General features: G+C 40.6%; 1 protein-coding gene across 2 annotated transcripts in view; it reads right to left on the reverse strand.

Moving 5' to 3' along the window:
* Positions 1-25,780, reverse strand: part of LOC115021102 (F-actin-uncapping protein LRRC16A-like) — a 65,704-nt gene that overhangs the window by 12,821 nt on the left and 27,103 nt on the right. For both annotated transcript variants that reach the window (XM_029451261.1, XM_029451260.1), the window contains exons 4-22: positions 24,770-24,829; positions 20,470-20,591; positions 19,599-19,696; positions 19,270-19,340; positions 19,000-19,073; positions 18,661-18,736; positions 13,490-13,578; positions 12,855-12,949; positions 12,186-12,272; positions 10,640-10,743; positions 10,100-10,177; positions 9,374-9,450; positions 8,444-8,548; positions 8,007-8,076; positions 6,211-6,292; positions 6,022-6,121; positions 5,731-5,785; positions 1,784-1,956; positions 1,203-1,271 (exon numbers count right to left, since the gene is read on the reverse strand). In XM_029451261.1, the coding sequence (XP_029307121.1) occupies positions 1,203-1,271; positions 1,784-1,956; positions 5,731-5,785; positions 6,022-6,121; positions 6,211-6,292; positions 8,007-8,076; positions 8,444-8,548; positions 9,374-9,450; positions 10,100-10,177; positions 10,640-10,743; positions 12,186-12,272; positions 12,855-12,949; positions 13,490-13,578; positions 18,661-18,736; positions 19,000-19,073; positions 19,270-19,340; positions 19,599-19,696; positions 20,470-20,591; positions 24,770-24,829 (1,685 nt within the window). The remainder of the gene's footprint in view (positions 1-1,202; positions 1,272-1,783; positions 1,957-5,730; positions 5,786-6,021; positions 6,122-6,210; positions 6,293-8,006; positions 8,077-8,443; positions 8,549-9,373; positions 9,451-10,099; positions 10,178-10,639; positions 10,744-12,185; positions 12,273-12,854; positions 12,950-13,489; positions 13,579-18,660; positions 18,737-18,999; positions 19,074-19,269; positions 19,341-19,598; positions 19,697-20,469; positions 20,592-24,769; positions 24,830-25,780) is intronic.

The raw sequence follows: 25,780 nt of genomic DNA on the forward strand, positions 1-25,780 counted from the left end.
TTATAATTTAAGAAGTCAATATCTGCATATCATTTATTACCAGGATAACTTGCTGCCATTAAGCTTATTGAACCATGACATAAACAGTTATTATATGCAATAGTTCAATTAGCATATTGCATGAGTGTGGTGGAGACAGCATTACATGTGGCCAGGTCCCTCAGCTGCTCTCATTGGTCTATTACAGAGCAATGAACTGGCCCCATTAGAGAAGGTTACTGATCTTGAAATGGAGGTCGCCACACAGTATTTATATTCATATATTGATGGAGGAGAAGAAGGGAAGCAGGAGGCACAGAGAGATGAAAAAGAGAGATTTCGTAGGAAAAGGAAAGGCAAGAGGCCGATCAGAGGTTGATGTTGTCAACCTTAAAGGTACACTGATTCATCTGTACTTAGATATGCAATCATTGATTAATTGTATGCTTTATAATTTAAAATGGTAAAGAATGAGAATTACTATCAAAATGTATTCAAGCATTCATACTGTAACTTTAATGCTGGTGGATATTGGAGACTTGAAAATGCTCAACCTCAAGTAATTATTTAGCATATTATTCAAGTATTGAAATGTCTGGGGAAACCAACACACACACACACACACACACACACACACACACACACACACACACACACACACACACACACACACACACACACACACACACACACACACACACACACACACACACACACACACAGAATTGTTATTTCAATAATGCAATACAGAGACTCAGAGGGGAAATGGGTAGATGTGCTCCTGGGAAAATATGATAACAGAGAGAGGTGGATGTACAGCTGTGTCAGCTGTCAGATGCACATTTCATTCACACACCGAGACTGTTAAACATTCAGACCGTAGACAAACATTTGATTTAACCAGTCTCAAATTGTACTTTCGGTCTCTTTATCTGCTCTGCTCTCTTCTTCTCCCTTCCTCAGCAGCTTCTTTGTTGTGGTATTCCCCGTTTGTCACTGTCTGGTTTACTTCCTCTGATCCTCTCTCCTCTTCCTGTCTAAACACACCTCAAGGTTTCCTCTTGCTCAGCACAAAGCCAAATGACATCTCGGCTGCAAATGCTAACCACACAACCATCCCTTCAGCAGTTTCCATTAAGCACACCAGTGTTTGTACTGTTAGAATAAAAGGTGCATTGTATGATTCACAGGTTGTTTACATGAGTCAGTCATCAGCTACTTACTTCTCCAGAGCGGCTGCTACATCCTGAAGACCCTGAGGGCTGGTGTTGTTCCTATCCCAGATCACAGTCCTGCACAGACAAGCACACAATGTGACACATGCAAAGTTGGAACTAATGACATGCAACAAAGGTCCTAAGGCCTGAATCAAATTTAATCATTTATGTCATTTTTACCAGGTAACACTTTTCTTTAAGCTCCGTTATTTAGCATTTATAGACACTATAGACTATTTAATAAATGGTTGATCACTAAGGCTGTTTTATTTAGACATAAGCATTTATGAATGCAGTTATGAAGTTATAATTGTACGTTAATAAACAATTATATTATAGTATGTTATAAATAATGTATTAAATGTTTATATAGTGCTTATATGTTAATAAGGAGGGTGGGTTCAAAGTAAAGTGTTCTTATTTTATTTTTGTCCAAGTTAAATTATTAATAGTGGCGTCATAAATGTAGCATGTGTGAAACATGCATTCAGGGGTGTGTTCAGGATCCAGTGCTGAAGAGACAGTAGAAGCTCAACTTCATTGTTATTTGTAATTGACAATCATTTGACCCCTGAACATGTACTCACCGGAGTTTGGAGTTTATCTGTAGCGCCTTGGCCAACATCTTGGCACCCATGTCCCCCATGGCGTTCCCGCTGATATCTAACCTGGTGAGCGAGGAGTTGCTGCCGAGGGCGTTCAAAACGATGGTCAGATCACTCTTCAGCCTGGAGTCTGCTAGAGACAGAGAGGTGAGGGGCTGGGGGGGATAATTCAGTGGGGTGGGAGGAGGAGAAAGGAAAAGGTGTTAAGAGAACAAGGGGTTAAAAACAATCTTGTGTTTGTTATATCTGATGCGTTTGTGACTGTTATAGGAAAGCAGGACAGGCTTCAGTTTATCTGCCTCCTGCATGCTGTCAGAGTCAGAGTTGTAATTATAAAGCTGTTCCTGCAGGGGCTGGTGACTAAAAAAGGGCAAACCCCAATTAAAAATGTATCAGAGGATCAAGTAGACTTGCAACAGACTTCTTTAAAATATCAGACGTATTATCATTCAAAACAGGGCACTCCACAGGGCAAAATGAAAAATTCAGCACTGGATCAAGTGGATTTCTTTGTGATGCGAGAGTGATGTGAGGGCTTACAAATGTCCAGCAGCGCCCGTCTGTTCACCAGATTTGAGCTGCTCTATGATGCATGCCATTTACACAGCTGGAGACTCCTGGGGGCCGTTTTCACAAAACATGCAGATGATGAAAGAAGCTCCTTACTGGCTGATTTAAGAGAAACTCAGGGCTGTGAAAAATCATTTTAGGGCATCCCAATTTTTTGTCTAAGTCATTTTAGTGCTTAAAGTAAGTTTCAAGTTTTCAGGATTCAAAAGTGACTAAAACCTGCTCATCACCTCAACTCAACACAGAAGCACAACTTTTCAGTGAATTCAGTCTTCAATAAATGTTTTGCTAAATGTATTTCATCTTATTTTGTGTATTTTAAATTTGCATGTAATGTCATTTTAGATAGTTTTAAAAATATTTTAACTTAATTTATTTGTATCCATTTGTTTCAATAACATGTATAATATAATTTGATTTAATGTATACAATGTCAATATAATTGTTTTTAATTAACTTACATTTTCAATATAAATTATTGAACTTAATTTTTAATGTACAAGTTTAGCCAAAATGGGCTTTATCAGTGTTGCAATATTACATATTCTATTAATGGAATATTATTATTATTATTATTATTATATTATTATTATTATTATTATTATAATTGATGCTTCCGCATGTAAACTGCAGTTTATATCAGAGCTGGATGTGGTTTTCTTAATTTACAAACAGTTGGGTGGTTTAATTTATTTTGTATTTCAAAAATCTTAATTTGCAAACTAACTTGTAACTACAGCTAAAAAATAAATGTAGTGGAGTAAAAGTATAAAGCAAGAAAAAAGTAGGTAAGTACAGTACTAGTATTTTTTACATTCCAACACTGTTTCAATCCATGAACTGCAGAGCAAATACAGAAGAGACTGGATGGGAATTGACTTTTAAAAACTAATCTTGTTGGTGGATTTGCAGCTAACTGAAAAAGTAACAAAGTCCCGTGTGAAACAATGAACCGTGGCCATGTTCATGTTTTAGTACACGTGTCAACCGGCCATCGCAAGAAAATAATGGCTCCCTGTGAGGCATCTCCAGCAGGACAACATCTGAATATGAATCTGAGTAGAGGAGACTCTCGTCTCCACATGGAATAACACTGTGGATGTCGAGCTCTAACAGCACACACGAATGCAAAAGCATACAGCGCTGCAGAAACACTCCCAGTGAGGTCTGAATGATGTCTTAGTTTATCTCTAATGAAGCTTTTAAAGGCAGATTATTTTTGGTTAGCAATGCATGCATGGAGGAATAGTATCACCATGGTTATAAAGGCAGAACATTACTTTTTTTATGTCTTGTCTGAGGATGCAGAGAATTATTCACTGCCTGCATGTGCTCCCGTGAGGCACAGAGTAGACATTAAACATGCAAATTTAAATAGGGACACGTTTATGGAGCAGTAGCTAATTCTTTCTTCAGTGAAGTAAAGTAGGAAAAAGAACCTTAACACTGGGTTCCTGCTTAATGAGAATACTAATAAAAACCTGGACTAAAAGTGCCCTACTGTTACACACTAAACTGGTGCACTAATGTTGTCTGGTTTTTAGCAGTAAATGTAAAATAAAGTATACAATGGCAACTTCTGTGTGATGCTGTGCCTACAAAAGTAATTACAATGGCTGAAGCTAATTACTTTCAGCAGCTCGGATTCCCAGCCTTTATTAAAACATGTTGAAATCAGTACCCTGGGTATGCAACGACATCTTGTTTAATAAAACCAAGCAAATGTAAAATTGTAAACCAAGACATGCAAATATAAGCGGCCTTATACCAGAAACAAATTAATCAATTTAATGAATGTCTGTAAAATGATGAACGGCGTTTAATATCCTGATTAAATTTATTTATTCTGCAGTGTGTATGAAGCAATAAAACATCCCGTCGCTCCACACTCCACTACTAGCTTGGTAGAGTGGAAGATGGTGCTCTTACTGACTCTTTCTGAAACACTAAAGAACTGTTATTAATATTGTTGTCACACATGAGAAATTAGGGAAGGGCAATTATTGCATCTTCATCTCTAACTTTGTGTTGGTGAAATGTAGGTTGTTACTGATTTCTTTGCTGCCATCTCCAAACCATAACATTCACAAGCATGGTTTGGGCTGTGGTTTTGCATTTGCTGTAGTTTATATAATAAATCAATGTGTTACTATTAGTTAGTTAGTTAATTAAGTTAGTTTAATTGTATTTGTTTATAAGTGTTCTTTCTGTGGATTAAAGGAATAGCTCAGCATTTTTGTGGAAAGACACGTATTTGCTTTCTCACTGAGAATTGGATGAGAGGATCGATACTGCGCTGTACAGTGCGTCTGTGGAGCTCCAGCCAACACACACACACACACACACACACACACACACACACACACACACACACACACACACACACACACACACACACACACACACACACACACACACACACACACACACACACAAAGCCCTTCTCTATGATCAGCTGTTCTTGGTAAGCTATTAATGTAATACATTTCATTTTCTGCCCCATTCGCTTTCTAACTCCATTGTATTCCTTACTATCCACCACTGATGAACTTTTGACACTCCACCTTTAACCTCTGCATCACTTTTTCAGGACCGGCTTGTCCTCATTTCATTATCTTAGTATCCCACCTGCACAGCCAGATTTGTTACAGCTCCCATGATGGGCAGAGTTAAAATGAGTGAGATGGATTGAGGGACTGAAAGAAAGGGAGATAGCTAGAAGCTGGAGAAGATCCCTTTATTTCACTGCAGGCTTTCTGAGCAAAGGAAGAAAATGATAGCTTACCCAGCATTTTGCAATATTTAAATAATTCTCCCTGACAGACATTGATAGACACAGGGAGGGAAAATTCAATGGATGGAGGGAGTGTCGAGGCAAAGCTATCATCTCTTTGAATTCTGAATAGAGATGGTGACAATCAGCAGACAGTAATATGTAAGGCAATAAAAAGTTACGATATTTGTCAGTTTAAATAATTGGGTCACAACCCTGTGAGTCGTTTCCAAGACGTACTGTACTTTAGTTGTTTTCCTTTTCAGTGCTGTTGTGATCTAACTTTATGCACCCGACCCTTTACACGAGTGAAATAGCATGCATATTTGCTCTCATAAACCACATGGTTTCAGTTTAATGTGACACTTTATTGATCACTGTAGGGTGATTATATTCACACCACCCTGCGATGGAGAGGTCAGAGGTCAGCTGTGAGCAGCTGGTGCAGATTCAGTGATTTGCTTCAGCTGGATGCTGGCTCATACAGAATTTGAAACTGAGGCATCTGTTTTGAGGACGTTATCCGTCACCATTTATCAACCATCCCTCACAAAAAGCCAGACAAAGAAGAAAATTAAAAGCTCACCGACTCCTCTTCCTGAATCATGTGGACCAGGCTGTCCAACACTGGAGCAAGGTTTCTAAGAAAGACAGGAAGAAAAATGAGACAGTGTGGACATGATAATCGGAATATTTTGAAAACGGCACTGTGTATAATCTTAAATATAGAAAAATCTACAGAATATACTGTTTCTAGATTATTCGGTGCAGCATACACATTATACATTGTAGATATCTGGTCATCTTCACTCCCTGTCCACAGGAAAAACAATGCACTGCACAGTACAGGAGGAGGAAGCTTGTACTGTATTCTTACTTGGACTTGATGTTAGTAAAGTTCTTGCCCAGAGACAGATGTCTGATGGATCGGTTCTTGGCCAGCCACACCAGCAGAGTGGCCAGGTCTGAGTCCAGGCCTGGAGGTAGAGAAACAGGTTGGAAACGTAAGATGGAGAAGACTTATTCAGCATGAGGTTAGAGTTGAAAGATTCAGTAAATATCTCACCATTGTCAGAGATGTCAAGGCTGGAGATGTTTGGGATCTCGGCAATACAACCTTCAAGGATCTGAGAACCTCCTGACCGCAGCTGGGAAGACAGGAGGGAACATTTTAAAACACACAGCTACACATACACTTCATTTGACACTATGTAGAGTATGGCCTGTTTATCTAGTAACAGCACAGGTAACTAGAGCGTGTAACACTTTGAATATGTGACTCCTTAATTGCCTGCTGCCGTACTACTGGAAAAAGAGAATCCTGCACCATGACTGCAAAATGTCATTGTGCTTCCACTGTGCAAATGTTTGTACAAATTCAGTAATATGAGATTCAAGTACGGTATATGGAGTATATGGGCAGCTGAGAAAATAACAAAGCAAATGCTTGAATACAAAAACATCTGGCATGCATTTGGTTTTAAACATGCAGGAGGAACTTATGAAGAGGAACTTGTGGTTTAAAATGACTAACATGTGATGGAAAATGACACAAAAACAACACACTTCATCCAGAAAATAAATATGGACCCCGAGAAGAATATGATCAGCAGAAAATAAACATCTGCAAATAAAAATGTGAGTGAGCACATATGTACTTACACAATGGCCAAGCTTACAGAAGCATTAAGGGGGAGAACAGCGTGTCAGAGCCATGCCAACAATTACCAGCAACAAAACACACAGATGCTTAATGATCATTCTTCTCTTCTCAACAATGACACACACATTTGCACAAACACACTCAACAGGATTCATAAACGCCATCCTTATTTTGCATGCTGTCAGGCCACTCAGCACAGTTTTTAGGCTGCCGCCACCAAACAGCTCGTTAGAACCGAACGCATCATTTCCCCCGCAGCTTCAGTTTGGGAAGATTTCTATGGAAATCTGGAATTAGATTTCCTGTGTAATTTGTATTCATGCGTTATCTTTAGCAATCCCATTGAATCTGCAGCAAACTGCCTTTTGCTGAGCAGGGGAAGAGATGAAGTGTGTGTGTGTGTGTGTGTGTGTGTGTGTGTGTGTGTGTGTGTGTGTGTGTGTGTGTGTGTGTGTGTGTGTGTGTGTGTGTGTGATGAAACAATTAGTGACAGAAACTAAACCCCCCCCAGCCCCTCCGCTCATCTCTCCCCCTCCACCCCTTCCTGCTGTCTGCCAAGTATTCTATTATACAGCCTCTTAACAGTGTCACTGGTCTGTCGAATGGTTTTTGGAGTGGCTCCTAAAAAGCTGATTGCATTGGATGAGTGTTTCCTTCAAACTATTAAAAAACACTATTCAAACCTTTTCTGACAAGGCATTTACACAAATTCTGCTAATACTAGAAAGTGAAAGAATAAAGGAATACAATAAACAAAACAAAACATATCCCCCGAAAATCCACTGGTTGCAGTCTTTTGATCACTCAGGCTTTCACTGTATTTTGCATTGTGCTTTAACCGTGTTACCTACTTACTATAAGATTCAAATGCATCATCACCAGCAACACTGTGCCGTGCATTTAATTTAACTATAGTCGTGGGATCTACTGTAGGTCGACTCTTCTCTGACAACGGGTCTGGAAAGCGCTGTTGTGTCTGCACTTGCTGATACATTGCAAAACACTTTAATATCTAATCAAGGTCTTCAGCTCTACAGATTTCACATTAAGATTTGATTTCAGTGCACCCACGAGGGAATAATCCCTCACACGCAACGTACAAATGCGCAAATTGTAACATATAATAATATTGTAATATCTTGACTTTAAATAAAATGATTTATGAGGGAAAATTACTGTGCAGTGCATCTTCGTCTTACCTCACAGCAGCTGAGGTCGAGACTCACATCCTTCAGATTGACGTTACTGGCCAGGCCAAGCAGGAGAGCTCTAAAATAAAAATACATTTGTTTAGTAGGCTGCTGATACATCCAGGTTTCCCTAGTTTGGTTTTATTTGGTTCCACTTTGTCTTTTGTGACCATTCTTTCCCCCACTCTCAATATCCAAACTCCAAATTTAGTAAAACACACTAAACTGTAATGTCCCGTATATTGCAGATAAAGCTGCAGCTGGCGTTCTCTAAAATAGGATAACAACACAAGTTTCTTCTTACTGTACCTGAAAGTCTAAAATTGCCCAGCTTTAAATGAGGATGCAGGTCATAAAAAGAAGACGAGGAACAACATGTACAGTCACAGAGAAAGTGGGGCAGAAGCTCCGCAGACACATTAAATGTGAATGAATCGCTCTCTCACTTGAGGGCCTCTGGCGGCAGCTTGGTTCCTGACACGTTGATGGAGCTCAGACACATGACGCTGCTGAAGAAGTGCTTAAATGATGGAGGCACCTCTTTGCCTTTCCTACAGAAACAAAAAGAGAGCATGATATAAAATAATGCACATACACCAATGACTTCAAATACAATTTCTAAAGCTCTTTTGGTCCAATCACCAGAAAAGGCTTTTATTACTCTTGCATTATCATAAAAGCCTGTGACCCACTGTAGTTTTTATCTACCGTTTAAGAAACTGTCAGCGCCACAAAACATCAGAGGGGATTGCTCACCTCTTCCATTGCCTTTTGTTCCTTCAATTTCTACTGCACTCGTGTTCCCTTCTTCTCTCCCTCACCTTTTCTCATCTTCCCCATCAACCCCCCCTCCCCTCCCATCCTCTGCTCCCCCTCCCCTTGATGAAGTCCTCAACTCCCTAGAGGCATACCGGAAAGAGAGATAATGATGGGAAGAAAACTCCACCCACCACCCATCTGTTACACACAAGACCTGCACACACACACACACACACACACACACAAATTGTGCACATCTACAAACCCAACCGAACACAGGCGTACAAACACGTATTTCATTTTGTCTGTAATGGCAGTTTGTCACCAGCAGGTGTCACACACCAACATACAGACATCATTCATTTCGCTAAATAAGGAACTACTGTAACAAGTCTGCCTGCTTCATATTAAAAACAGGTTTGGGACATTGTATTTAGGCCCTTCTTTACAAAAAGAAGCAGTTCTGGATAACTATAGATTTCATCTAGATTGTGTTGGCATTTGGGAAATCTTGCAACATGCACTCTTGATCAAACAAATGTAAAATACAAGCTACAACAAATTAATTTCCTTTTCCTCTTTGTCAGGTAACTGTTAGCAGCCACGATGGTTCTTACCTGTGAGGGAAGACGCTCTTTGACACGTTAAGAACAGCGAGGTGTTGGACCGAGCCTCGCAGCAGAGCTGAGCAAACCTGGCAAACAAACAGAATCTAATCACCATAACATCTGAGCTGTATAAACTGTCTCAAGTATTGTTTGATTTGTTATGTTTTATTTGTACAAGTGCTTTTATAATCAATGAGTTATGAATGTTGCACCTTCCAACCCTCACTCCTCTTGTTATTTTGTTCATGACTGTGACAAAGAGGGAAGACAAAAGCATTGCGTCTGTGTTGCGTGTTTAGCAGTGTGTAAATGTATTTACATCTGACAGAATATGATTCAGGAGCTAATCAATATGTTCAGTGACGGGCTGACAGCTGGCTACATCTCAGACTAATCAATAAGCTGTTTTTGGCTCTCAGACCCACATCGATACATCACATAATGTATACAGATGACTTCACAAGCAGTGAATGGCAACACAGATTGAGTGGGTGTATGCAATTGGATTACATTCCCTGTAACACAGGTATTAATGGCTGGCACTTCATCTAATGCAGCATAATGAGGGACAACTGTAATTGCATGTTTGTTTACATAAAGTAATTCTCATTCTGTAGGGCCTCTTTGTTAAAAATGTGTTATCTATTATTATTATTATTATTATTATTATTATTATATACATCTCTTTACCCGATTATCTTTTAATTGGCAGGATATCATATCAGTGGGACTCACCTGGTCCAATGAGCAGTCAGTGTTGGAGAGGTCAAGGGTTGCCAGGCTGTTGGGTTGACCCAGGAAGTGGTAGACATGCTACATGTAATGTAAAACATGACACATTGTTAGAAAGGAGAAGATGAGGCCTTGTCAACATGTGACATCTATTCTGGAGAATATGTTAGCAGATGTGCTGTTGTCGACCATAGTGAGAAATGCTTTCTAATATTGGGACTGTGACTCCTGCATACTGTATGTAGATTTAGTGAACAGATGATACTACCCTGCGTGTCTGTGTGCATCATGCTTTGTTGTCCAGCTATAAATACAGTGCATCACTGTGATAGGTGTGATACTGTCTGTTAGACTAGATTGTGATTTGTAAAACCCACAGTAGTATGTATCTGTGCTCTGGACAGAGTCGATGCTCTCCTACAGAGTGACATGCTAACTGATTGAAAAGGCCTCCACACAACAGCAGCTTTGATCTGTTTCAATCAATTAAGAGTTATTGCTACAAGCTCTAAAATGGATTAGAAACTGTGCGCGTGTTAGTACCTGCATGTCGTCTCCTCGGAGGACATTCCCTGAGAGGTCCAGATGGACCAGGCTGCTGGGGATGGACGGGTTGGCACTCAGTGACTGGCAAAGGCTGTTCACCCCTACGACACAACACACACACACAAACACACAGTCACCATTATCACAACCCTCAAATCTCCACTTGATGTTTTGACAGCACATTGAAGGAAATAGCAAAGGAAATGAACACTGGGTGAAGACAGGAAGGAACAGGATCAGCATGTAGAGTGATGAATGGAAAGTAAAAAGAGCATGCCTTCTCATGGTTGTGTAAATGTTATGCTCATCTTCGTCAGTGTCTCGCTTTGTTGAGGATGAGGCATTCTTATCGTTTTATATGCCACAAGAAAATATATCGAAATAAATTGACAAAAGCTCCGTAGTAAATAATGATCTAACATCAAGCTCATAAAGTGCTGCTATCATTCAAATGATTAGGATGCATTTGAGGAACAGAAAATGTGTGTGTGCGTCTTTGCATGCATGAATTTCTATAACACACAGCGTGTGCGTGATATCGACATTCTGTGCTTACAACCACTGACCCGTGTTACGTCTGTCACATGGCTGACACACTGAACTAGCAGTAAATCAACATGTGACCGTGGAGCTACTGACTTGACAGAGCTAGACAGCTGAGAAGAGATGGAAAAGGAGGAGCGATAAAGGAAAAATGTGGGAAATAAACAAGATGATTAAATGAGACAAGATTTATTATATTAAAGATTTCTGAAATAGATGCAAACGTTTCAATATGTTAAAATGTAATTGAATAGGATTAAATATTCAAACGATAGATCTGCTTCAGCTAAAAAACATGAGTGCTAAAACAGAAAATAATTTTATTTTCTCAAACCTCTACTTTTGCTCTGACCATTGGGGGCCTTTAGAGTTTGGATTATGGATAGTGCCCTGAGCTAGATGAGCAAGGCTCGGTTTAAGCAGCACAGACCTCTCACTAACCCTCCAATGTGAAATATGATAGCTCTTTATTGATTGCCTGAGAGCTAAGCATGTTTACAGAGAGTCCCTAGAGACGGTTCCTGGTGCGTTTACTTTGGGTGAGAACCAACTCTTTGGGTGAGAGATTTTTACCTGCAAGTGATTGTTGACAGCGGCTATATTTAATCAAAAACATTGTGACAAGAACAACTAGAAATCCTCTGCCGTTTTTGCAGAAAGTATGATTGTTCCATCATAACAAGACGTTACAGCTCTAGTGATTGAAGGAAAGTGGTCTAGTAAGCAGCATTCATGCAAATAGAAATAGGCATGCTGTTTACCGATTGTCTCTAGCAGGCTCACACATAGCAAATACATGCTTTCTCTCCCTCTCACTCAAGTGTTAATAGTGCAATAATTAAGTGTCATTAGCATCCCAGCAGTAGGTGTGATCAGATTAGTGGAAGATGTGAATTGCATCTGATCCTAGAGGAACATGTATATATTCACGCAATTTCTATTTTTTTAATCCGTCTGTTTTAGGAAATGTATACAGAAGAGAAGAGAAGACAGCTCATACCTTTGGGTGATATTGAGGTTTTGGAGAAGTTTAAATGCTTGAGCCCCATACGAAGTTTGGCAAACTGAGCACCCAGGGAGGAGATGCCTGCAGGAAGAGAGAGGAAACAGAAATGATTCTCCTCATAGTGTCTCATGTAGTTAAAGTATTAATTATATACAAACACATAACGCACAAACGTTTAAATGTCTATTAAGGCAAAAAGACATTTTTTTGATAACACATTAAAACAATTATTGTGGTACATTTTACATGAGAACAAATAAGTCAGAGACCGGTAAACCTCTGAAATCTGTCGTCTGTTTACATGCGACTGCCTGAATATTTGTTGGAAAGTATCTTTAATTCATGTGTCCTGGATAGACTCAGAGGCCTTGGGATAGAGGTAATGAAATATTGAACTTGTTGCACTTACTGGACTGTAACAGGAGAACCTAAACGCTCAACATTATCATTACTGTATATTATGTGGTGCGTTTAGTACACAATGAGGGAATGTTGCACACGTAAGAGTCGGCAAGCAAAATCTGAATGTTTAATGTATTCAATATCTGACTTTGGTAGGAGAGTTACCTTTCACACTAGATGTAGAACAGAGCTGTTTCGAACAAGTACAGTGGGGACTATAACAGATGAGTACATTAGACTACATTAGCGCAGATATCTTACCTCTGTCCTCCAGTGGGTTGTTGGCAAGATTAATGGTGGTGAGTCCTGAGCTGGGGTTGTGGGCGAGGGCAGCAGCTAGCTTCTGGGCAAAATCCCTGTAGAGTGTGAAAGAGTGTGTCCATTATGTGTGTATGACGAATGTACTGTACGTGTATAACCTAAGAAAAACTTATGGCAACACAAATATCCTTTTCTTGCCATGGCAGAACAGCAAAGAACAATATAAGTGTATAACTTACTCTGATTAAAATGTCTTACTGAAATGCTACTTTATATTTTTTCATTTGGCAGTAAGTAAAGTTTTACATTTTATTTTAAAATCTTATGATTTAGTATGGCATATTCATCAAGTTAGGAGAATTGTGATTTTTTTTAAATGGCTATAATTGATTGATTGAGTTGCTAATATGGTTCAAGCTCTACAAAGCTTGAATCCTACATTTCCCATAATGCAAGGCAGTATCTTTACTTCGACCCTTCCTAAAAATGTGTAGTCTCCAAGTTCAAGCGATTACACTTGAGTAATTTTCTCACACTTGACACAGCTCTGTCAGTGTTACTCTTCATTATGAGTTAATTGAACTTGACATGTTAAGTGTATAATTGGTGGGGTTTGATAGTTTACATAATCTCACGTTTTGAGTCCTGCGTTGTCCAGAACCAACTCTTCCAGTCGACTGGAGCGAGAAACTACCCGAAGGATCTGCTCGCACACGTCTGCAGACTGTACACAACACACACAAAAAAACTTTTGTTACACACACACACACACACACACACACACACACACACACACACACACACACACACACACACACACACACACACACACACGACAGAAAAAACTGCTCTCTAAATTTACTTTTCTTTAGTTTTTATGGTTAGTGCGCGATAAAAAACAGTGGATAGTAAGGGTGATATGAAAAGTGGGAAATATAATGTTCCCTGTTATGAGTCTCACGCTCTTTGCGGTAGATTAGATCTTAACTCACTGATCCGTTAATCAAAAGCATAAAAAAAATGACTAATTAACTAAACCAGCTCCGAGGCTTGAAATGCACTTTTATCTCGAACAGCAAAGCCTGGATTGAAACATTCAAGGTCAAAGGGATAACACAGAAATTTACTTTTAAGAGACATAATTCCCACAAGTCCTTCAAAATGATGTGAAACTGCTCTAGAAAGCTGTTCATTTATGCTAATTAAAGCTGCACTGCAGAACGTAAAAAAGGGAATTCTGTCTCTTTGGCTAAAAGGCCATTTATGCGTGACAAGGAGAGACTGGGGACAGCAGACTTTAGAGGGGGAAAAGTTATTTCGCAGGATAGAGAATCAGGGGAGCAAAGGCACTCATATTTAGACAAAATAAAAAATTCAACAGTTTGACGTCCATGCCCTACCTAGATGTTCACTGACCCATTTGACTGTGTGCTGCGTCATACTCAACCATGAAGACAAACACACATGCTGTTTGCTCTACTGCGGTAATTCTAATTTGTCTGAGCTAATTATATGCACCGATTCATAACACAACATTTTCTATCATAAAAATAAAACTTTACTGGACCATAGTTTGGTGGTTTTTCTTGGTAATTGACATTCATGCTATAGGGGCCTGTTCCTCTCAGCCAGCAGCATCAGTGTGGCAAAAACACTGGCGACATTGTCCCACACTGTTATCTCCAGTGAGGGGGAGAGAACGGAGAGAGGGGTAATGGAGAGACAACGAGAGGGAGAGATAGAAGAAAGGGACTGTTGTTCACATGTTTACTCTGTGAAACTGAGAATTACAGAAGAGGAATAAGAATGATGGAGTATAGTGAGGGATGAAATGGAGAAAAAGAAGGGGGAGAGAGAAAGAGTCAGAGAGAGAGAGAAAGAGAGAGAGAGAGAGAGAGAGTCAGAGAGAGAAAGAAAGAGAGCGAAAGAGTCAGAGAGAGAAAGAAAGAGCGAAATAAAGAAAGAGAGAGAAAGAAAGTCAGAGAGAGAAAGAAAGAGCGAAATAAAGAAAGAGAGAGAAAGAGAGTCAGAGAGAGAAAGAAAGAGAGCGAAATAAAGAAAGAGAGAGAGAAAGAAAGAGAGAGCGAAAGAGAGTCAGAGAGAGAAAGAAAGAGAGCGAAATAAAGAGACAGAGAAAGAGAGAGCAAAAGAGAGTCAGAGAGAGAAAGAAAGAGAGCAAAATAAAGAAAGAGAGCGAAATAAAGAGAGAGAGACAAAGAAAGAGAGCGAAATAAAGAGAGAGAGAGAAAGAGAGAGCAAAAGAGAGTCAGAGAGAGAAAGAAAGAGAGAGATAGAAAGAAAGAGAGAGAAAGAGAGAGTCAGAGAGAGAGCGAAATAAAGAAAGAGAGAGAGAGCCAGAGAGAGCCAGAGAGAGTCAGAGAGTCAGAGAGAGAGAGAGAGAGAGAAAGAAAGAGGGCGAAATAAAGAAAGAGAGAGAGTCAGAGAGAGAGAGAGAGAGAGAGAAAGAGAGAGTCAGAGAGAGTCAGAGAGAGAGAGAGAGAGAGAGAGAGAGAGAGAGAGAGAAGAGAGAAATAAGTCGAAATAAAGAAGAGAGAGAGTCAGAGAGAGAAAGAAAGAGAGAGAGAAAGAGAGAGTCAGAGAGAGTCAGAGAGAGAGAGAGAGAAAGAAAGAAAGAGGGCGAAATAAAGAAAGAGAGAGAGTCAGAGAGAGAGAGAGAGAGAGAAAGAGAGAGTCAGAGAGAGTCAGAGAGAGAGAGAGAGAGAGAAAGAAAGAGGGCGAAATAAAGAAAGAGAGAGAGTCAGAGAGAGAGAGAGAGAGAGAAAGAGAGAGTCAGAGAGAGTCAGAGAGAGAGAGAGAGAAAGAAAGAAAGAGGGCGAAATAAAGAAAGAGAGAGAGAGAGAGAGAGAGAGTCAGAGAGAGAGAGAGAGAAACAGAGAGAATACAAAGGAGCCTGTATTAACTGTTGGGGACGGCACAGTGACACTGTCAGCATGTGCACCATTTTCCACCCATTAAATAAGAGCCTTGTCATGCTGTGCTGTGCTTCTGACCCGACACCTTGCTGAAATACCACACACACACGCACCGTACGCACGCAAGTCCTCTCAGCACTGCCATCTCTTTTGCGTTCTCATTTTCGGCTCAGCATCTTGATTAGATCACTAGACAAACAGCCTGATTTAACTGAGGATGAGCAGCGTAATCCTTTACTGTAAAAGCCGGCTGTGTGTGTGTGTGTGTGTGTGTGTGTGTGTGTGTTGTATTATCCAGTCCACTGCCCTGAGATATTGCTTATCTGTTTGATTGAAATGGTTAGACTGTATTTTAAGCCTGAGGCTTGTGTGTGTTTAATGTTTCATATCTCCCTCTCACTCACTTTTTTCTTCCTGCTTTATGATCCATGTACATTTCTTTTAGATGCTCCTGATCCACAGTCGCACAGATACAATAGTTCAGGCTCAGTGTCGCCCTTAGGTTGAACTTTTACATGTCAATTGATTTGGCAGGAACATCAACTGATTTACTGCTAGAGAGTAAAGATCAGTTTTCCTAGCTGGAAATGTCTTGTTCCTCTTGTCCATCTCCTGCTCTGGCTTCATTCTTCAAATCTGATCTCTCTTTCCGGATACTTTCTGACTCATTTCCTTTTTTACCTGGCATCTCATCCATTCACTCTGTCCACTGACCTCTCCACTGGCCTTTATGTTTCTGTCTCAGTGCTCTGCTGTCTGTCATCGCTCTCTGTTCCCTTCTTATTTTTCTTTCTAACTTATTACCGTTTCCTCTGGCACAGGGTCAAAAACAACTTACGCTCCAGAGCACATCCTTGCACCCTTTGATTCTCCGTTATCGCCGTATAAACATGCACACACATAAAACAATGGGAAACTAAGACTGAAGTTTCCTTTTAAAAACACCCAAAGGAAAACTTTCTGTTGCACAGTAAACAAATAAGCACACAAAAGCTGCCCGTTTGCACGACAAACACAACATGACCACAGTCCAAAGCACAACAAGGGGTATCTGCGGCTTACTCTGAACACTATGAAACTAAAGATTTGGATAAACATGCGCTGACACCTTCCCAACACCTTAGGGTCCATTATAATACATACTATGCTGGGATAGAAAGGACACACGTTGGTGCACATGTGCTTGTGTGTGTATTTGAGCCTAAATATGCACATGGCACAGTAAGGGGCAGGATTTTAAAATTCAATACAAAAGGAATTGTCTGTGACGACGGCGTGAGATAATTGTTTGGACTGAGGAAGCTGCGTGTGGTAATTGGTGAGACTCAGCAAAGCCTTGAGACGGAGAGTTAGTAATGGAGTGCTGCAGGGGGGCAACAGCCTGAGACATCGAGTCCCTTTGTCTAGTTAGGATTAAGAGTCTTATCATACGAGAACATTGGACTGATCCTCAGTCAACAGACAGGAGGGGAAAACAAAGAGAAAAATATTCTGTATACGCAGATACTTAAAGATACAGAGTTAGGCAAAGGTAGAGTGAGAGGCATGTAGTGTAGTAAATGTAGACATAAGAGTGGATATACTGTAGATTCTAAATATATGATATAGGAAGAGACAGAAAACAGGAATATCTTTTAAATAATAGGCAACTAAAACTTTATTACATGCTGGATTTGAAAGGCCATAACACTAATAACATCCAAACTTCTTCTTTTCATCAGAATTGGGAGTATAGTATGCCAATTTTCATGTGACACGGTTACCATCTCATTAAACTATCAAAACTGATTCAAGCAGTGCTAGCTGTGTGTCTTTATGGATGGCAGTGTCCGCCTGTTGTTTGGTGCAGCACTTTAGTCCAGCCTCAACACTGTAATTTGTCCAATAAAAACCAGCAAAACTAATGACATTCCAAATAGCCTCAGCTGTATTTTGTTTGCTAATTAGCAAATGATAGCGTGCTTATTTGCAAAACTAAGACAATGAACATGGTTGGCACTGAGCAATACACAGTCCCTGCTAAACATGGAAATGTTAGCAATGTCCCTGTGAGCTTGTTAGCATGATGACGTTAGCATTGAGCTCAGAACAGCCTCACAGAGCTGCTATTATGTCTGGAAACTGTGATTTTCCACATTTTGCTCAAATCAACTGGTGTCTGCGATAGCCTATCACCTATAGCCTCTGAAATATGGAATATGACAGATGGACGGACAGAGAGACACAGCCTCGTAAAAGCCTTAACCCCACATTTTATTGCATGGGGGGAAAAAGCCATTAAATATTGCAACATACAAAGCTGAAACCCGTGTACCAGTGCAGTAACGAAGTGAGAAGCAGGACTTTTACAAATGTGAGAGGAATAGAAAAACAAACTGAAAGACAGGTAGCGAGACACATCTATCAATTTGTCATAATTAGGGATTCTCCTCACTACTTATCTCTGAGATGGGATTATATCGGGATTATTTTGCCGGTTTGTGGCAGCAGACTGACACTGTGATTATGTTTATCCAACATAATGTACAGTGATGAAAACCTGTAAGTAGACAAAGGACCTACCAAGATGTGAAATTAGAGAGGAAATAAAACTATTTATTGCCTCTGTAATATTTAATCCACCCTTGTGTAAATAGAGTGGTCAAAATACTAGAAACACCTCATCATATAATGCAATACAATTCAACAGCACCACAAACTACAGCCTTCAGATAACCAAAACCAGAGAAGACTAGCATGAATCCCCAAGCATGGAGCTCAGAATATATATTAAATATATACATAAAACGCATATTTGTTTTTGAGTTCTCCAAACTGATACACATATGATTAGTGAGCAAATGAGGAGTATTTCGAGAAAAAGGGGTACTAACCAGTTTGTAGTCCTTGGTGGAGAGCTTGGTGAACCACTGGTTAAACTCCAGGACTGCTATTATAGCCACCAGATCCCTGAGGAGGAGCACACAGGGAGGAAAGAAAAGGTCAAAACTGCAACTTTATATTGTTCTTCATTAGTAGCTGCTGACTTCAGCAAATTTCCACAATAAAAATAAATCATGTCACAACTGTAACACCTCTTATCTTTTAGTTTTATGTTCATCTTGTCCCAACAAATGTTTCCATGACCTCATCTGTGTGCATTTGTTTTTCACATTAAATTGTTGAGCTATTGTTACATTTTGTCACCGTAACGTTTCTGTGCCAACACTCACCGGTTCTCCAGATGGCTGAAGTCCTGCAGGTTGAGTTCTCTGGTGTCTTGTGTCAAATAGATGGTGTCCACATCCTGGGAAGGAAACAATGAACCAATGTAGTTTACATTATCAGATTAGGGATTAAATGTATATGGATATATATGGCTATCCTAATTATCAAAGGGCTTTATATAGTTTAATTTCATCCAGCTAACAGCGCTAACGCACAGTTGAACCAGGATCTGTCAACGATGAGCCACTGGACAAAAGAATGCAAATTATACTGACCCACTGCACCTCTTCTTTGTAAGGCAGCCCCAACCAGTCACATACACATCTGTACATCGGAGAAAACCCACCTAGAGAGAAAGATGCACACAACAAATAATATGTATTACAGAAAACTTTTTCTGACACTGTCCATTTTACCAAAGAGCAGTGGGATGTTGACAGTGCATGTCGTTTGAAACTACAATCAATTTCCTCACAAATGACAAATGCTTTAATATAACATGTACTACTACTATACAGTTGATGTAAACTCACTGCACACGACAACATTTCAAAACTGGAATGAAGAAGCACACAGTAATTACTGTCGAGTCACAGATTCCTACCACAGGGTCCAGGCTCAGCAGGCTTGTTGTTCTCCCACAGAGTCTGCAGAGAGGTCAGCCTGTCTGGAGGGTCCATACAGAGCTTCTTCATCACTTTACTGAGTAGAGAAGACAGATTAAAACATGATTTAGTCATTTCTACATTCCTACAAATGCCTATAATCCCTAAAATTCTAAAAAGATTCTGAAACAGCAGCTCCAGGCTACTTTCTCACAGCTTTACTTGTCAATGGACATTTTGAAAGCAGAACGTTGCAAAGTACTCCTACGGTAACTTAATTGAACTAAACCACACAATAATGTAAAACAAAACCAATCGGCCTCTCTGTCAAGTCAAAGACTTTGTCCTGTTTGCAAGACGGGTTTATACAACTTTATGGTTTTAAATCTGTGATCGTTTCTGCATTTATAATCATGCTTCCTCTTCTCGACAAAACATATTAAATGAGATTCATATCCAGATAACAATAGCTGCATGTTTTTTTTGGACATAACAAACGATATGTAGCTCTAACTGAACCACAGAGTTCAAGTCAAAAGTATCTGTTGCACCAGGTTAAACTCTTGGTGCTGGAAACAATTTTCAGTTACGTTTTTAAAAAAGTAATTCAGTTAATATATACTGTATAACATAAAAAAAATCTAAACGCACATAGTGTGAGCACACACACTCAAACAGGGATGGATAATAGAAATACTGTGAGATTAAATATTATTTAATAGGATTGATTCAAACTCTTAACTTGACTGGTACATTTAAATAAATCCATTTAAAACTAGGTAGGTCGGTCGGTCGGTCGGACACACACAGACACAGACACAGACACAGACACACGACACACACACACAGACAGACACACACACAACTCACCTAGGTGGTAGGCCGGGACATATCCTCAGCATACAGTTTCCTATGTGAGCGACCACCTCATTGACCTCCTCTGTAGAGAGCAGCTTCAGAGAGAAGCAGCCACGCTCGTACTCTATGAACAGCTAAAAGGACACATCATTAATTAGTGATGCACACCAGCATGCATGGCTTCACCGAAACTCCAACCAATGTTTTGCCTTTTTACAAGAAAATAGTTAGTCATCCATCTTTCTTTACTCTATTCCATTCACTGAGTCGGTCTTAAATCTACCATATAAGAAAAGTTTATTGGCAGTGAAAGGATTCAACATTAATGCGTTTCGTGTCTATATACGTAAGTTTTATCTGAGATTACCTTGCTTTCATATTCTACTTCTCTACCTGTCTACTCCACTGAATCTACCTAATCTATACGCTCACCGTATTTATGCAAATGCTGATACATTCCTGCTCTATAGGCCAAAATTAACATAATCCTTGCTGATACTTATTAAACATGGGAGCCAATCAGTCATGATATTAAGAGGACTGACGTCTCTCCAGATGAGAGGGAGAGAGGTTCAGCTGCAGGAGCAGTGATACACAGTGAAGTTAGTGAAGGATTATTTTGTAGGTAGAGCCTGCTAACTGACAGCTGGCCAGCACTGGTCAAAAAGCCAAATGGAAGCTTTTCCCAGATGGGAAACATCATTTCTGGATCCAGATCTGTTGTTTCATACATTAATCATTTTTTTAAGGAATATTCTAGCATATTTTGCTTTCCATCTTCTCAGTCTAGTCCACCGTTTACCCACTAAAGTATATGCTGTGATTAATGGCGCTGCCCTTACACTGGAGAAATTAGGTTCAAGTACCCAAATCAGCAAACATTCCTCCTGCTGAATAATAATAATAATAATAATACATTTTATTTGCAGGCGCCTTTCAAGACACCCAAGGACACCGTACACAATACAAGAGATAAAAACAGCAGGACATTGGAAGGGAGAGCAAACAAACAATACCAGAGATATGGTTGAGACACAGGAAGAAAGCAATAAAGAGAAAAGGGGGGGAGGGGAGGAGGATACAGGATGATTGATACTACAGAGAGTAGGCCAGTTAGAACAGGTGAGTTTTGAGTTGGGACTTGAATGTTGTAACAGTTTCGGACTGTCTGATGTGTGGATGTGTGGATGTGTGGAGGGACGGAGTTCCAGAGCTCGGCAGCAGTGCAGCTGAAGGCCCTGGCACCCATGGTGATGAAGCGTGATGTGGGGATTGTCAGTAGACCAGCTGAGGATGAGCGGAGGGAGCGGGAGGGGGTATACTCCTGAAGGAAGTCACTTAGGTAGGTGGGGGCGAGTTTGTGAAGGGCTTTGTAGGTGAGCACGATGTTTTTGTAGTTGATCCGGGATTGAACAGGGAGCCAGTGAAGTTTCAGGAGAATGGGGGTGATGTGTTCAGAGGATTTGGTGCGGGTCGTGATCCCGGCAGCGGCGTTTTGGATGATTTGAAGTCGGTTGAGCAGTTTGGTTGGAAGGCCAGAGAGAACAGCATTACAGTAGTCGATCCGTGATGTCACAAAAGCGTGGACCAAGACTTCTGTACTGGATTGGGACAGGGACGGGCGGAGTCGGGAGATGTTGCGCAGGTGAAAAAAAAGCAGTGCGGGTGATGTTTTTTATGTGGGGTACAAAGGAGAGGGTGCTGTCCAGAGTGACACCAAGGCTCTTGACTTGACTGGAGAACGGTACGGAGAAGCCATCGATGATGAAGTTTGGGGCAGTGGAAGTTTGTGTTTTGGATAAAGTGCTTTTGGAGCCGATGAGTAGGGCCTCGGTTTTGTCGTCATTGAGTTTCAAGGAGTTCCTGGTCATCCAACTCCGAACGTCTTGTAGGCAGGTGGTGAGGGATATGGGCGGGAGGGCAGTGGTGGGTTTTGTAGAAATGTAGACCTGAGTGTCATCGGCATAACAGTGAAAGTGGACATTGTGGTGGCGGAGGATTGTGCCAAGGGGAAGGAGGTAGATAATGAACAATAGTGGACCCAGTACTGACTCCTGGGGGTCACCCCGTGAAACCTGGACCTGTGGTTGCTCAGTTGCACATATTGTTGTCTGTTGTAGAGATAAGATGAAAACCAGTAAAGTGCTACACCAGTAATGGTTTAGGTCAGCACCAGGCTTTTTGAGGCGTAATTGCAGCTGTTTTGAGGGAGGGGGGTACAGATCCAATGGTGAGGGAGGAGTTAATTATTCTTGTGATCATGGGGGAGATGGAAGGCAGACAGGCTTTGATGAGTATAGTGGGGAGGGGGTTGAGCTGACAGGTAGTGGGTTTGGATTTAAGGATGAGCTTGGAGATGGTCGAGTCTGTTGCTAGTGAGAAGTTGGAGAGGGTGCTGGTGACTGGTTGGCTGGTGGTAGCCATCCAGGGTGGATCACTTGGGGAAGTACAGGATGAGGCCAGCTGATGATGGATGGTGTTGATTTTGGTGTCAAAGAATTGCATGAAGTCATTGCAGTGGTCAGTGGAGACATCTGGAGGGAGAGTTGTAGCAGGCTGAAGTACGTGGCTGACTGTTGAGAAGAGGGTTCTAGTGTTATTTTTACCAGTTGATGTGTTTAATGTTTCTGAAGGAGATGGTCAGTTGCTTTTTTATGGTGGATAGGGGGGCGTTGACCTTAAAGGACACAACTTTATGGTCAGAGAGACAGCAGCTCCGTTACAGAATATTTCAGCGGCGGGGAGATGCTTGTGACGGTGAAACACATAGCAGTCCATATGATGATCCACATGGTGGTGGAGAGAGGTCAGTGACAGTGTAATCCAGCAGTTCTATAGTCCATGTAATGACGAGGAAGCTACGGAACCAGCCGGGCAGAGTGATCGAGTTAGCTGTAGCCACAGACTGCAGGCTACACCAAGACGGGGAGACCCGGACCTAGCAGTAGGTTAGTCGGTGGGCACAGACAATGCACTGTGACGGGCAGCCTCCGTGTTAGTGATAAACCACAGGGACACCCTCGTGCCACGAAGAGCAGGCAGGATGGTCAGCAAAAAAGCCTTAGTCAGGTGGGTGTAGCAAGGCAAGCCAGATCGGAGAGTCCAGCATCATAGAGCACAGAGGAAACCTGACCTGTCTCGCACAGGTGAGCCCATTACCGGCGAGATTAGCTCCAGGCTACCAGTGTGGACACCATAGTGACGGTGACTGCTGTAGCTGAGTGTGATGTTTTTACAAACAAATGACTATACTGCAGAGATGCTTCAGCTGCAGAACACACAGGTTACAGCAAAGAAAACAGGTTACAGCAGAGAAAAGCAAGCAGAACACGGTGGAGGCGCGGCAGCAGCTTGCCAGCGGTCCCTCATAGAGCGTGAGCACTCAACTCTTGGTAAGTGATGAAGTGTCCCTGAGCAAGACACTGAAGTTTAAGCCTCTTCTGAGTCCCTTCTCTGTAGATGACCCTGACTGACCTTTGACCTCACTCTTCTATAGCTGTATTTTTGGTCCTTGTCTATTGTATATCTGCTAGTTTTTATGTATTATGAAAGTAGTACAGCGCACTCCCAATAACCTTGACTAGAATCCCTCGCTGATACAATACTCTCACAAACTTCCTGCTTTCTTTTATATGGCTGTTCTGTCACTGTAAATAAGTTCATTGCAACAGCACACTTCCAGACTTATGCTGAACGGTGAGACAGTGATCCGTGTGTTACAGTAGCTTGGTGGCATTTATGTGTAATATCCTTTAATTTGAATACATAAAACTAGCATCAAGGTATATTGTGTGTAAGTACATGTTATATTATGTGCAACAGACACACCTGTTTAAATTGGTAAAGTACAATTTAAAGGAATAGTTTGACATCATGTCTGTGTAGTAAGTATGGAGCTGGAGTTAGCTGGCAGTTAGCTTAGAATTGGCTAAGCTGAACGTGTCCAAAGTTAATAAATATGACAACCAACACCTCTAAAGTTCATTAATTGACATGTATCGTGTGTCTTTATTCCGCATTTTAACATAAATGTAAAGATGATCATTTGTGGTTTTTGGCAGAGTTGTGCATCACAGAAGGAGGGACTGTAAGGCTAACCATTTCCTTTTGCTTTCAATTTTTATGCTAAGCTTAGCTCTTCACCTCCTGGCTATGGCTCCATACTTAACACAGAGACACGGAAGTGGTTTAGATCTTTTCGTCTAACTCTCCGCAAGAAAGCGATTAAGTTTATTTCCAAAATGTGGAACTATTCCTTGAATATTTTGTGAGCTCAGTGTGCTTGACACAGTTATGGTGATAGGTACTGTACCTGTGTAGGCTTATTACAAGCAATCCCCTGGATCTCCAGATAGTTAAAGCAGTGTTCCACCTAAACAAAAGAGCACAGAAATCACCATTAAAATTCGTATACGCTGTCAGACATAGGCATGGCCTTGTAACATCTTAAACTAAAAGGAAGAACGCAATATTTAAGGACGATCTGAGCTACTGTTTATTACCGGACATAAACTATGTTACCACACTGACCTGCTTTGAACAATAGGAAGCTTCAAGCAATATTCATAAGAAAAAATAAGAAAAAAGGTGCACTATTAAATCAATGGCTGATATTTATACTTACTGAAAGTACATTTTAAGAAACATTATGCATGATAGTCTACAGACATTTTTTTCACTTCGTTATAAAGACAATGGAGAGCAGTTGTATCAGCAAATATTTTAATGAATTAATGTTCATCCATGTGCTTGTGTGACAGCATGAAGTATGTATACTGCATCTGTGAGAGTAATTGTGCCTAATAATAACAACAGTCGCGTCACTGTTTGAGGAATGTTGTGTAAAGATATGTCTGTTCCGTAATGAATAGGTAGGGACGCAGTCATTTCTTCTTGGTCATGTGCAGACTACTTAATCACTGGCTCACACATTTAAATGTTTTTTTTCTGGGCAGCATTAGACATATTTGTAAGTTTGGATTAAAACTAAGATTGGGGGATGAGATACAGTCTGCTAATCTAAATCATCTCTTTTACCAGTATTTCATCTCTGCCAGCTGAAATAATTTAACATGTAACCACTCTGGGATGCACTGTTCAATTTCTTGCTCATTTGCCAGAAAGCATTCGTTCTGAATTGCTTATAGTTATATACACATATAAGACTTTTCAGTATTTAAAATGTGCCTCCTGAATTGTTTGAATCAAGAAGGAATCAATTTCAGCTTTGATAGAAAATAAAGTAAGTAAATTGAAAAAGGCCTCCCTTCTATTCTCTAGTCACATCCAACAGACCTTTCAAAACAAGCCTGGCTAAAGACAA

This window comes from Cottoperca gobio, chromosome 16, assembly GCF_900634415.1.
Source record: "Cottoperca gobio chromosome 16, fCotGob3.1, whole genome shotgun sequence".
Taxonomy (NCBI): domain Eukaryota; kingdom Metazoa; phylum Chordata; class Actinopteri; order Perciformes; family Bovichtidae; genus Cottoperca; species Cottoperca gobio.